The sequence below is a fragment of the Solea solea genome, chromosome 1 (genome assembly GCF_958295425.1).
Source record: "Solea solea chromosome 1, fSolSol10.1, whole genome shotgun sequence".
NCBI classification, from domain to species: Eukaryota; Metazoa; Chordata; class Actinopteri; order Pleuronectiformes; family Soleidae; genus Solea; species Solea solea.
In genome coordinates, this window is record NC_081134.1 from 12,841,550 (window position 1) to 12,854,978 (window position 13,429).

General features: G+C 43.8%; 1 protein-coding gene across 2 annotated transcripts in view; it reads left to right on the plus strand.

The window, feature by feature from the left end:
- The first annotated feature begins 382 nt into the window (after positions 1-382).
- Positions 383-13,429, plus strand: part of pbx1a (pre-B-cell leukemia homeobox 1a) — a 50,046-nt gene continuing 36,999 nt past the window's right edge. The window contains exons 1-2 of one of the 2 annotated variants that reach the window (XM_058638900.1): positions 383-1,122; positions 2,383-2,456. In XM_058638900.1, coding sequence (XP_058494883.1) covers positions 938-1,122; positions 2,383-2,456 — 259 coding nt within the window. In that variant the 5' untranslated portion in view covers positions 383-937. The remainder of the gene's footprint in view (positions 1,123-2,382; positions 2,457-13,429) is intronic. The other variant, XM_058638911.1, reaches the window with a different exon arrangement.

Below are 13,429 nucleotides of genomic sequence, written 5' to 3' on the forward strand. Positions count from 1 at the left end.
GCATGCTCAAATAAATTCACCCTGATTTATTTATGCCTCTGACTGATTGCATGGATGTAAATATTCCGCGGGAAAATATATCGTCTCTGTGACAGAGTGTCTTTTCCAAGCACCACCATGCTGTCCTGTAGGGTTAGAGTTCCGCTGCCACTCACAATTATTTATTAGGCTACATATTCACTCTCTATCCATCACTGTATTGCCACCCGGCCCGGTCACATCTCTTTATGTTTATTATAGTGTCCCACCTTCCCGAGGAGGATGATTGACGTTTGCGGAGAGGACCGAGGTGGGACTTGCGCGCTCCTTCTTCTCCAATCGTGGCTCGAGGGGCGGAGGCTTTTTTTTCATCCATACTCTGATTATGAGTCAGTTAGCAGACATAAGCGAAACAATAACAGTTGGTGGTGACTTTGTATCCAAAAGCCTCCGCTGACAACTTAAGCCGGCGACTTAGGCGCGTTTTAGCGCACGAAGCTTTCGAGTGTATCGGAGGTTTTATATAAGAGGAGCGCAGCGGCGCGCTCCACTTTTAATCAGATTAGGAGCCTTTAATGTTCAATCCTGTTTTTTTCTTCCCTGCTGTAGCAGTGCACAGGAGTGGCCAGAGCCAAAAGCAGCGATTCAGATCAGATTTCACCTAAACCAGCTGAGAGAGAGAGACCGAGAGAGAGAGACCGAGAGAGCGAGAGCGAGAGAGAGAGCAGAGCAGAGACAGGGTTTGTCAGTCTCCCTCCTCCCAAATCCAGAAAAGCTTACCAAGGAAAAAAGGAGGAGTGCCGGGGCTGAGAGAGAGAGAGAGGCGCAGAGGAATCCACAGGAATTCCCGAGGATATTTTCTCTGCTTCGTACTCATCGTCGTGTCACAATCTAAAATCAAAGAAAAAGAAAAGAAAGAAAAAAGTTGGAGGCGAGGCAGCAGGGACCGTGGTCAAGGATGGACGAGCAGCCTCGGTTGATGCACTCCCACGGGGTAGGCATGGCCGGACACCCCGGCCTGGCGCAGCATATGCAGGATGGCACGGCGGGGACGGACGGAGAGGGAAGAAAGCAGGACATCGGAGACATATTACAGCAAATAATGACTATCACAGACCAAAGCTTAGACGAAGCACAGGCGAGGTGAGGCTGCTCACACACACACACACACACACACACGGAATAATAATAATAACAATAATAATAAAAAAAAAACACTTGTAAATCTGAGCGGAGGATTTAGAGTGGATCGATAATAATAATAATAATAATAATAATGATGATAATAATAACAACAGTGTGGTTGTGTCAAGAAATGAAAGCAGTTCACGTCCATTGAAGAGACAACAACACCGAACTTGTGTAGATTTAATTATTTTAAAACTACTACTTTCACTTACATTTGAATCAAAACTATTAATTACTGCATGGTGATTGAAGATTAGAATCTTTCCTCATGTGGAGCGGCAGTTTCTCTCTGACTCACAGAGATCAGATTGTAACCATGTATGAGAACATGTTGCAGATCCTCTCTCCTGCATAGTTGTAACCATTTGCACTATTAATAATAATAATAATAATAATAATAATAATAATAATAATAACAACCCAAATGTGATGCAAAGTACATTTGAGTCACGTTACAGTCACAAGTGTCACTGGATGGATTTTTATTGCACATTTATTCTGAGGAAACTCGGTTGTGCTCTCACATAGAGTGTTACGAGACCAGTTATCTTAAAATCAGTGGATTTGGTTCAAACACGATGAACAACTGTCTCTACTTTAGCTCAACTATAGTCACAGTTAGACCGATTAATCAGTGGAGCCAATCAATTAATGATTTATTTATTTTTTTGCCATTTTAAATAATCAACATCAGTGATGAATATTTAATGAATCGTCTCTTTATCACTTATTTATGTACATGTACACATTCCTGTTGTCTGTGGAATTTGATGGTGACCAAAACTTTGATTTTTTTTCACACATTCAAATATTTACTTTATAAATTATTTTCATGTAAAATACAAGACAGTGCAGATTGGACACACGCTATGAGTGTTGTTCAATAAATGTTGATTTAAGTTAAACCATTTCAACGTGTCATTTATGTTAAAGTGTTATTTTTATCAGATGGAGGGGAGAGAAAAAAAAAGGGAAATTGGCCAAATGTATCCAAAACATTGCCATCGGCTGCACTGATTTCTAAAGATCAGCATCTTCCACAGAATAATCGGTCGACCTCCACCTGTTTGTGACAGCAGAGAAAATAAGAGGCAGAAACAGCAGGGAAATCTGTGATGATGTTGTTGTGTGACTTCAGGATGCCCTGTACGATTATGACTGTTGCCACTTGTTAGAAGATTGATCTGGAAAGACCTGTGATGTCCTCTTTCTTAGGAAACATGCACTGAACTGCCACAGAATGAAACCTGCTCTCTTCAATGTCTTGTGTGAAATAAAGGAGAAAACAGGTGAGTTCTGTTTTTACAGTTTGTCTCTAACTGACGGGACCTTTCTTTTTTCTTTTTTCTTTTTTTTGGTCTCGCTTGTAACTGGTGTTTGATAAGAATATTTACTTATACATTGATAACTGTGCAAAGACTGAAACATGTCAGAGCAACAAAAAAACAAACAAACAAGTTTTTGTTTTGTTTATTTATAACATGTTCTTCCTGATTGTAGTCACACAGCATGCATGTGAAACGGTCTGGCTCTAGATGAAGTGCCGTCATTGGACAGGAGTGTTTTCATGCCGACGTTTGGGCCTTTCTGGGGCTGGGCTTTTCTAACCCCCTTCCCCACACTTCCCCACACACACACACACAGACTCACACAAACTCTCTGTGTCTGTTTTCTTTGGCCGAGTTCGCTGGTGTTTGCTAAGTGAGCTGTTTTACATGCAGAGGCAGGTCAGAGGGGTTTTCTGTTTATGTTTGCGACGGGGGTCAAAGTCATGAAAAGGAATGTGTGAAACTCGGTTAACAGCCGATTAAAAGGAGAGCGTCTCACATGATGAAAGGCTGCGAATATTCTCTGAGGGACGAGGGCAGAGCGCCGCTTCTCAAGGAGGAGGAAATAAAACAAAACAAAAAAATCTCCAATATAACCTTATCTGTGGGAACACAACTTTGAAGCAGGGCTTGAGATTATTGGGAGAGCCTCGTCGCTGTGTCTGGTGTTGTTGCATCGCGGCCGTGTCGACGGTTGAAAATAAACACGAGGTTCCTCGCGTTGAGGCAACACCGTTTTTACTTAATTCGACGTGAAATGTTATTCCCTGACATTTCATTCTCGTGAGTCAGAAATTGGCACCGGCTTTCACTGAAACAGAAGGAAGGAGCAGATACCTTGGGATTTTTAATCAGATTTATAAAGGTTAAAGAGTGTGGGTCTGCGAGGTGGGAGCTGTCGTAGGCTGGGGCCCTGTTTTTTAAATCGCGAGGCTCGGAAAGTGAAAAGTGAGAGAGTAATGCCTGGCTCTTTGTAAACTGTCTGGCGTCTCCCTGGGTTCAACCAGAGTTCGTTTCCAAAAAGAAGAACAAAGTGACTTGGACCTTTTCCTGGCTTTTCCCCCTGCCTCTCCTCTCTTCCCATCGTTCTTGGCAACCAGGTTTCCAGAGAGTGTCCCCCCCCCCGCCTGCCCCCTCCCACTGTCTGCAAATTCTCTTCCCCTCTGTTTAAGACCAAGTTTGGAAATGAACATATTTTATTTCATGCTATATTTCCCCCCCCCCCCCCCCTCCCTTTTTAATGTTTTGTATTTGTCACTTTAACTTAAACAGCGCACATCTCAGCACTCTATAAATAACCACATTATTTCTTCGAAGCCAGAAAAGTGTTTAAAAGTGGGGGGGGGGGGGGGGACCAAAACAACGCAATTTGTGAGAGAGGGCTTAATAGCAGTGTCCTCACTGTCTGCATGTGAAGAGCAGAGCTGCGGCTCATCTTCGCCCAGAGGAGGTTTGTGCAGACGAAAAAACTGAAAATCCTTTCACTGCAGTGACAGAGAAAATGACTCAAACCTTCACCATGGCATTTACAGCCAAATGTGCTGAGTGCAGTGTATATGCGAGTGGAGTACAGCCTGTAATTTGTCAGGTCTTTTTTTATATTCCTTATAAAGAGTCAGCTTCTCCGTGCTTCTTTTTTTTTTTTACATTGTTGCAGTCAGAGTGTCTTTGAGCAGAAGTGCAAGCAGGAGGATTGTGCGGTGCAGCAGCAGCAGCAGCAGAAGCAGCAGCAGCAGCTGCTCTCCCCTCAACCTTTTTACCGACGAGTGGAAACATCTCTTTAGATCATACATCATTTGTTGCATGTAGTTGTTCATGTGTCCTCTCCACTTGGTGTCGTATCGCTGGCGCGCGAGTGTTGACAGGGTTGACAGCAGCAATACGGGACACCGACGGTCCACTTGATAAGCAGCTGACAAACACGGCACATGCCAATGGCGGCTCGAGCAGGCCTTAACTGATGACCCCGGCCCACCCCGCTGCCTGTGTATGTGTGCTGGGGTTGGGTTTGTGTCACAGTGGGAGAGTATTTAGCAAGCTTAAACAAGCTCGGGTTCGCACGCTGGCTCATGGAAAACTCCGGGACGCAGGCTTGTGTTACCACTCGCAGACGTTCCTTTTGGCAGCCAGGGTAGTATTTCACGGTAACGTTTGCCCCGTCTCCTGGCCCCTCGCTAGCTTTTTTTAAACTATCATCACTGTTTCTACATTTCCTGAGAGCACTTGAGAATTTGTTTTCCTGTGCACTGATTCACATCCTGTGAGGGGAGTCGGACAGCGGCTTTGTTTGTGTGGAACCATTACGGCGAGGGAAGCTGGCACGTACAGGTTGACTAAGTAAGAGAAGCCAGACACCAAGTCAGAGTTTCTGGGTGTCAGATTTCAGACCCACTCTCTTCTCTCACTCTCTCTCTCTCTCTCTCTCTCTCTCTCTCTCTCTCTGGCCCTGGGACTGTTTCGTCAGGCCACTCTGTGTCAACAGCCTCACATTACCTCCATGCATGCTCGGGTCAGATGGAGAGCTCCTGCATGACTAATGTGATCAGTCGGCTAATGCATTGAACTTCATCAAAGCCGGAGACCTGCTGAATCAGTCAGGACTTAACATATTCACAGTTGTGCTCTGGTCACTTCCCGAGGTTCCTGCATGTACAGTAGTTGTCGCCAGTGGCACAAAAGCAGAAAAGGCAAGAAAGTACATGGACAAACAATTTCTATCGATGATTCGTCTGCTTGGTTTTTTTTTTCCCTTTAATTTAAGTTACCGCATTATGCAAGTGGAGCAGCAAATGTTTCTATTTGAGAACAAGTGTCCAGACATTTTTGCGTTCCATATGAAAATGCCTGAAGAGATCAAATTAAAGATGATCAAATTCGTCAGCTAAGGATTCAGTTAATATGCTGGAGCTGCAAAGGTGTGCGCCGTCAAATTACATCCGTGTTAATCGGCGCACTATTACCATTAAATGTTGATGGAGGAACGAGTTGAGTTCCCGTGAAGCAGAGCATGGACCGGTCACTATATGGCTCCCAGTGCTGCTGTTTTTCAGTATTTAATTGACATGGCTGTCCATGATGAGTTCAGGGGTTAGTGTTGCCTCTCTTTGTTACTCTCCTCTCATCTCCAGTGACAGATGGAGGCATTAGTCTCCAATGTGGCGCTGTCCTGAAACTAATGGCTATGTCCTTGGTTTCCCCGCACTAGCTGGGAGACTGTATATCTGTCCCCGGCCTGGAAGTGCAGAAGCAGCAGTTTATCCCCCCCACCGCCCCCCCCCCCCCCCCCCCCCATGTTTTTTAGTTTCCACGGAAATACGGCTGAACAGGACTCTGTCTGTTCCCTCATAAATAACTTCAAATAAATAACTTTGAAATGAGTGCAAAGTTTGAGAGAATGTTGCCAGGCTTTGATTTGCGGGCGTGTAGGAGAAGTCTACCTCCGCTGACCACAAATGTTCATCTAAGTGAAAAATAATAAACATGTAATATAGTTTTATTAGTAGTCTGGGTGGGGAAGTGCTGATTGTAAGTTTAGCTTTGCTTTTAAAGTGAGTTATGCCTTACATAAATAGACTGGATTCCCTTTTCATCCACTGACAGTTCCTCTATTCATATTTATTTTCTCTGCATTATCGGCGCACTTCTGAAGCAACAGTGAGTATTCTGTTTTTTGCTGTTCCCTGTCCGCTGATATAAACTCACTTGCAATTAGGACGGCTAATATATTATGCAAATGTTGACTGGCTTAATTGAGACATGTTAATCATGTTTTAAGAGGCTAATTACAGCCGTGTATATCTGAGGTGGGAGTAGTAATTAGCCGTGATATCATATCTGGCTGTAGAATGGTCATAGTCTGTGTGTTGTCATATGGTGAGGGTTTGTGTGTGTGTGTGTGTGTGTGTGTTGCATATGCATATATGTCTGTGTTTGTGTTTGTAGATTTTACACCCGTGCATTTCATATTTCACATTCCTGTGATATGATATGATAAGATATGACAAGATAGAGAACGACACAGAGATCAGGAGTCTGAGATCCGTCAGGCCCCCGCATTCAAATGCAGCGTAAATGCATTGTGTCTTTATCAATAGTTTCTTTTTCCTGCACGTTACAATATAGTTATCTGATGTAGCAGCACTGGCCGTTCTGCACGCCGGGCTTTTATACGAGGCTGTGTTCTTAGTTTTCTGACAGAGATCATATTCCGATCCATTAAGTTAAGAATGCCTTCCCACTTATCAAATATAAAATTGCTTTAGAGAGGAAATTTGCTCTATGGCAGAGTGGAGTTTCTTTTTTTTATCAGATGTTTGTCTCTGGAGCAGCTTTTACTGTCTACAAAACAGCTCCAGTGACATTATTGCAGTTGCGATTGCCCCAGCCATTGTTTTTCTTATTGGTGCTGTTTGGATTTGATTGGATTTTCCACGGTCTTGTGGAATTGCCTCACGCTGTAGGACCAGTGGACGCGTACATTCTCATATCGTCGGATTGAAACACCTGCAGATCTTATTACTGATATGTTCATGGGACTCCGACTGCACATGACTGCAACTACCTCGGAATATTACTGCTGTTCAGTTTATCACTTTTCACCGTGTTAAATCTCTTTGGGAGCATGCACACGTTCCATAAGAGACATCATTAATTATTTCAAATATATATCGTACACGTTTAACCGCGTTTGCGCCCTTTCATTGAGACGGCTGCCCCGACAGTTGATAGCCTTTAATTTGAGGTGTGGGATCTCATCTCTCTGGCAACCTGCCACTATGATGTAAGTGGCGTGTTGGCAGCGTGCTGGAGTTTTACAAAGGACAACCCCCCCCCCCCCCCCCACACACACACACACACACACACACCCAAACCACCACCACCACCTCTGCTCCGACTTCGATGAACAGTCAAACATAAAATGGCAAGCGCTCTTCCCCGGCTGACTTAGTAAAAATGACATAAATTAATACATGCTGCTTAAACGGGACCAAGATTAATGGTTGCCTTTCGCAGCAGCTTAGATCCACTGTCAGTCGCTGCTCGCTGCCCAGATGGAATCAACACCAATCAATGAGGCTGCTGCCTGACTCTCCATGGATATCTGCTCAGGATGTGGAGAGAGAGACGCATACACTTGCACACACGAATGTATATACTGTACACAGTCGTGTAAAAAAACAACAACAACAACAACATGAATCGCAGCCTTGTTGAAGTGGTGTTTGTGTTTTTATTTTATTCTCTCTCTCTCCTCTCCTCCGAACAAACTCATCTCCTGTTTTACTTCACATACAGTGGGGGTGTTCAATCAGGTGCCACAAAGTCAGATGGGGAAGAGCAGTGAGGCTGATGGCTCAGTCGTGATTGGATGTTTCAATTACTGATAGTAATGCCATGGTGTAGTGAGTCATGCAGTGCAGATAGCACCATTTATTTTAATCAGGACAGGGGAGAGATGGGTGTGGATGTGTCCCCCATCTCAGAGTAGTTTCACATTTAGATGCAAGGGAGTGTGCTCTCTCTCTCTCTCTCTTCCTCTCCCTTCTCTTCCCCCTCTCTTCCTCGCGCCCTTTACTCTTTCTTTATTTTGCAAGCACACACTTACACACACACACACACACACACACACACAATCAGGTAGATTTAGAGAGGAGGGGAGGTTGCTGTGGGTAACCCATAGCGACAAGGTACTCTCTTGGTGAGCTATTCTAATTTATGTTAATAAACCTTGCCGTTTGCGTGAGAGACAAAGGGGCCACAGATGAGCCTTGGTAACCTCGGCACCTTCGCTGGAAGGTAGAGACACAGACAAAGAACAATGCCGACAAAAACACACTCAAAGTGAAAGAGAGAGAAGAGATATTGAACTGCTGAGAAAGACACAAATACTGTCGCGGGGAGCGATGATAAATTTAGCCACACAAAGAGTTGTTTTTTTTGTGGCTGCAAAATCAAACAGCCTCACGCTGGCAGTCTTCAGTGCAGTGTGTGGTAGCTGCTGTGTGAGTGTGTTGGAGGGGCAGAAATAGGCAGACAGGCAGTCTCTCGGGATTGCAGCTGCTAATTCTGTGGGACCCATAGAGACGCGGGGTGCTGCAGTTTTGGATCACTTCCCAGGGCAGATGTGACACCACAGGTAGCATTTAACACAGTGGGCGAGAGCAGGAGTGTTAGCAGAGGTCAGCACTTGGCCTGGCTCTTGGCAGTGGAAAGACCATCTCAGGAAGGCTGATAAGAGCACTTAAAAATCGGCTTCTGAAGTAGTAGCTGGCTGCTCTCAGGCAGAAATGGAGTCCTCTGCACGTATGAGGCAAGGAAATATCAACAAAACGCACCCTGATGTTGATCAGAACGTGTGTTATTTGCTCCTTTTATTAAGAGGAACAATTAAGGAGTCGAACTTGCCACGGGGGTGAGATATTTTTACTTGCAAATGCAGATGACGTGTGGAGAAAAAAAAAACCAGATCGTTAAATCAAAATCACACTCAAGAACGTGTGTGCTTGCTCAATCCAAGCCGGGATACATTTGTAGTTGAATTGTACTTAAAAGCCTCATTTCTGGATTTTTTGGTTGATGGAAAAATGGCCCAATGTTGCAATTGTGACGTCAAACAAGATACAACATGTAAACACTTTTTCCTCAGTAACAGCGATGAGGATTGATAACACAGTGATGCCTCCTTGCTGGTTCACTGTACTGTAGCTATCCACATCCCATCTCAGAGAGTGAAAGCTGTGGGTTTCCTCTGTGCCTTCTGTCTGCCAGCTTGCCTTTGGTGGTGTTAGTTCTGGACAGTTAACTCCCACTGAAATTATGTTAATTGCTGTCATTTTCTTTTTTCTACTTGAGCATAATCAGCAAATTATATACTCTTCTTCATTTATTACCAAGCCACTTCTAACGAAGCTTTTACCCTTCAAAGACCAAAAGTTAGTAAATGTGTATACATGAGGGTGTATGTGCAGTATCGTTGATGTGTTGTGTTGTGTATTTCACACACAATGCAGTGTTAGTTTCTGTTGTATCGCGGCAAAATTCACTAATATCTTATAAGAAAAGGTTAACGCTCAATGATAAAGACAGAATTAAACTCATATCTCTGTGGCTTCTTAATTCGGAATGTTTTGTTTTGGAGATTACTGCAACTTCAATAATATTTTTGATTAACTGTGCAGAACTACCAAGGGTTGCACAATATGACATTAACACCTGAGACGATGCTGTTTTGCTTCACAAAAATAGAATAGTGATGATTTATTACTGGCCCAGTGTGAGATTAGGGTTTTCTTGTTTTACAAGCTGCGCCACAGAACATGATAACCCATATTTACTTCCCCTGTACATGCTTTTTCCAGTGTAGTTGCATGGCATTATGGGTCTTCTATAGAAGCTTTAGATATGAGGAACAGCTGTTACAAAAATAAAACCACATTTTCAACAAAGGTTTTATAAATGAAAAAGAAAATGCCAAAAACAAACGGAAACACGTTATTTTAAAGTCAGTTAGTCGGTGTCATTTTTTATAATTTAGTTTCTTGTAAAGCAGATGTTGTTTATGCAATTTTAATTTATGCAAGTGCAATCTCAGCATTTGGCAAATGCACCAGTTTAAACAAGACGACAATTTTCATTTTACATAAAAGGCCCCATATTGTAGAAAGGGACATTTCCATGTTTTTCTAAATTATAAACTACAAAGCTAAGTATCACAATCCACAGAGAAATCACACAGCCCATAATCAGCAGCAGTGTTTTTTGTTTTAAAAAGCCATCAGGATATCTGTCATTTCATGATGTCACAGCCATGCAGCCAGCACCACTAACATCACCACTATTATTGACTGACGATTTCTACTCCGCCACAGTTGTGGGCTACAATCCATTCACCATGTGTTTGGTGCGGCTGTGTGTCACTCAGTAGACTGTCAGTCAGACGGCCAATCTGAAGAGAGACTCGCACACACACACAAAATGTTTGCTCGAGCGTTAGAGAGAAGCTTCCTGAGGAATCCGCCAACCAATTTGTGTGTTCCGCCATCTACCGGAGCCGCCATTACCGCGATGGCAGGTCGCAGTGACTCACTGCCTGCTGCTGTCTGCTGACTGGGATTAGACAGTGGCTCCTTTTACTCATAGAGGTGCATTATACAATGCTTGTAAAGTAATTTAAGTTTTTTAGCTTAAAAAAAATAACCACATTTCATTAAATAAAGCACTTTATAATCTATTGATGTGACTGTAATTTACTAAGTTGCTATATAACCAATCGAGAGTGGAAGCTGATTTTACAACGCAGGCATATGAATTAAAAAAGGCGGAAATGTTGGTTCTGTGTTCACTTAGGGAACCTATGACAACATGTGTATTTTTACTGGCAGATGTTATTACAAAGGCGAATTTCAACACTATATCACAGCAGCAGGTTGCTCAACAAGCGGCACCACGTGACCTGATGACTGTAAAGTTCCACGCTTGCCTCCGAACAAAAGGCACCTTCACCGACGGAGTGCGCGTCGGTGCCGCGTTCAAGTTCACATTGAGCCTCGTTGTTGTTGTTGTTAAAGGAGGGCTTTGGCGCTTATTCATGCTTTCGCCGGCCGCTAACAAGATATGAATCGACGACCCCGCGACTCGGCGCGCACCTCTCACGCCTTGAGCCGAGTGTCTGTTCTTCTATTATATTTTATTTGGATTGCTGGCACCACCTTGTAGCCTGTTTTATTGGACATGTCCTTCAGCACCGTGTTTAGCAGTCTCCTCCCCTAAACACATAAAATTCCTTTATGTTCCTATTACTTGAGTTTATGAAGAGCGTCTTCTTCGCACACCACGCCCCCCCACCTCCCCCCCCCCACCCACACACACACCCCATCCACCCCCTTTCCCTGCCGATAAGATCATATTGATAGATTGATATTGGGAGAGCTGTAGTGTGATAAAGGCGCGAGGGTTAAGAGCTTCTTGGATAGTTTAACCTTGATAAAACAGTTGTTTCAGTGAGGCTGATTTTGCCCCATCCGTCTTCATCTGTCAGGGCCCCGCTGAAGTATGCAAATGAAGGCAGTAGAGGGAAGCGCCGTGTGTGGTTAAATGGGGCGTTGCGAATGTGCGGTGTACCGCGCCGACGGGGTGATACTACTTACTGTCCAAATTTAGTGTGTCTCTTCTGAACCCCCCTCTCCCCCCCTCCCCCTCAACCCCCCTTTTTCCTTTTTGTCTGCATTTCAGGAATATATACAGCCGTGAGAGGAACTGTGGCCTCTCGTAAAATTGTTACAGCCGTGGCAGCGGCAAAGCAGTTTATGCTTGTACATGTTTTATATCATTATAGATTTTAATGTTTTTTAATGTTTTAGAATGTAGTGCCTGCAGAACAGTGCGTTATCCCCTTTATTAGTGTCGTCGCGTGCTTCAGTGTCTGTATTTACATGTTGCAGCTGGTTTTATTGCATGCTCCAGCCATACATTTTGGAATATGGCTGTTTATTGCACTAATTAGTAAGTCTGGAGGTGTAAGGGTAATAATCTTTATGATAATAACTGTTTATGCTTAACACTGCTTGCCACCGTTAACGTTGCTTGGGCAGCTTCATTTGCCTGATTAGTTTTGTACCTACTCAGCAGCATTAGGGATGTTTTCTGTGTGTACTTGATTCTCTCATTTATCTCTCGCGTGTCGGCATATTGATTGATTCCCCTGCTCACTCATTATTTTGTTCTGTTCTTCACAACTCATTTTCAGAAAAGGGGGCCAGCAGTGAGGACACAAACAGATACCTTGTCTGCTCTCTGCTGTCTGACTATAGCCACCACACACATAAAGCTGTCAATCAGGAGCTTTCCTGCCTGCCCTTTGTTATGGAGCCCGAGCTCTGTGGGTGGGTCCTGTGGGTGATAGATGGCTCAGAGAGCCTATCGGACTGCGAGGAGCATCCATCTCTGTCTGAAGCCTGTTAAACAAGCTTGGGAAAGCAGCCATGTAGTCCTAACCACCACTGGCCTCCACTAAAAAAACTCATTAACATTAATGAAGGATAGCTTTAAAGGTTCTACAATAATAGGCTTGAATTGGATTTATGAGTCAGATAGTTTGCCAGGGAGAGTACGTCATGAAACGTGTCACTGGTAGATAAATGGAAATGAGCATTTGAAAGGTCCCAGGACACTGTCTCAACAAGGATTTCATCTCAACTTCAATGAGCATTTCTTTCTTTTTGCCCCTTTATCGTTTTCCCTCCAGCGCTCAAATCGAGTTGCATGTTCTAAGTAGCTGTGAAGGAAAGCAAGGTGTTTAATGTTTTAAGTGACTGCAGCGATAAAGCTGTTCCTCTCACACCTAGTGTTGCTGCTTCTGGAGAAAAAAAAAAAGTTTGTAATGCTTTAAAAAAAAAAAAGAAAAAAAAAAAGACCTTTCATCCTCGGCAGCACTGGCCATTTCAATATCTTGCAACTACCACTTTACCTGTCTGCAAGGTCCCTATAGATAGCCGATGTGAAACTGCCATTAGCCAGCCAATTCCTCAGCCACAGATTACTCTGCCCGTACGTAGTAATCACAGTGTTGAAAAAGGTCTGATTGCACTCCATCTAACCTCAAAAGTGCGGCACAAATGGGTTCTTCCAAGGTATGCCGTTGGTTGTTGGCATGTCATCATAGTGCATTAAGACTGTCAAAGGCAAAGTGGCAGTTTTTGCAACCACTTTCATTTGGTGTGAATGTTAAAAGGATGTAGAAATACACTCGGACTGCAGGCCAAACAAGGTCTTATTGAGATGGCGGGATTGTCTTTGTGTGCGTGAGCTGCACCTTGTCACACCGCTCGCCGTCTTTCGGCCCGCACTGAATTTCTATTTGAAATATTTATCATTTCATGCATCGCCCTGCTTTCATGGTTTCTTCCTCCCGTCTCTCCTCCTCGGGCTCGTCTCCT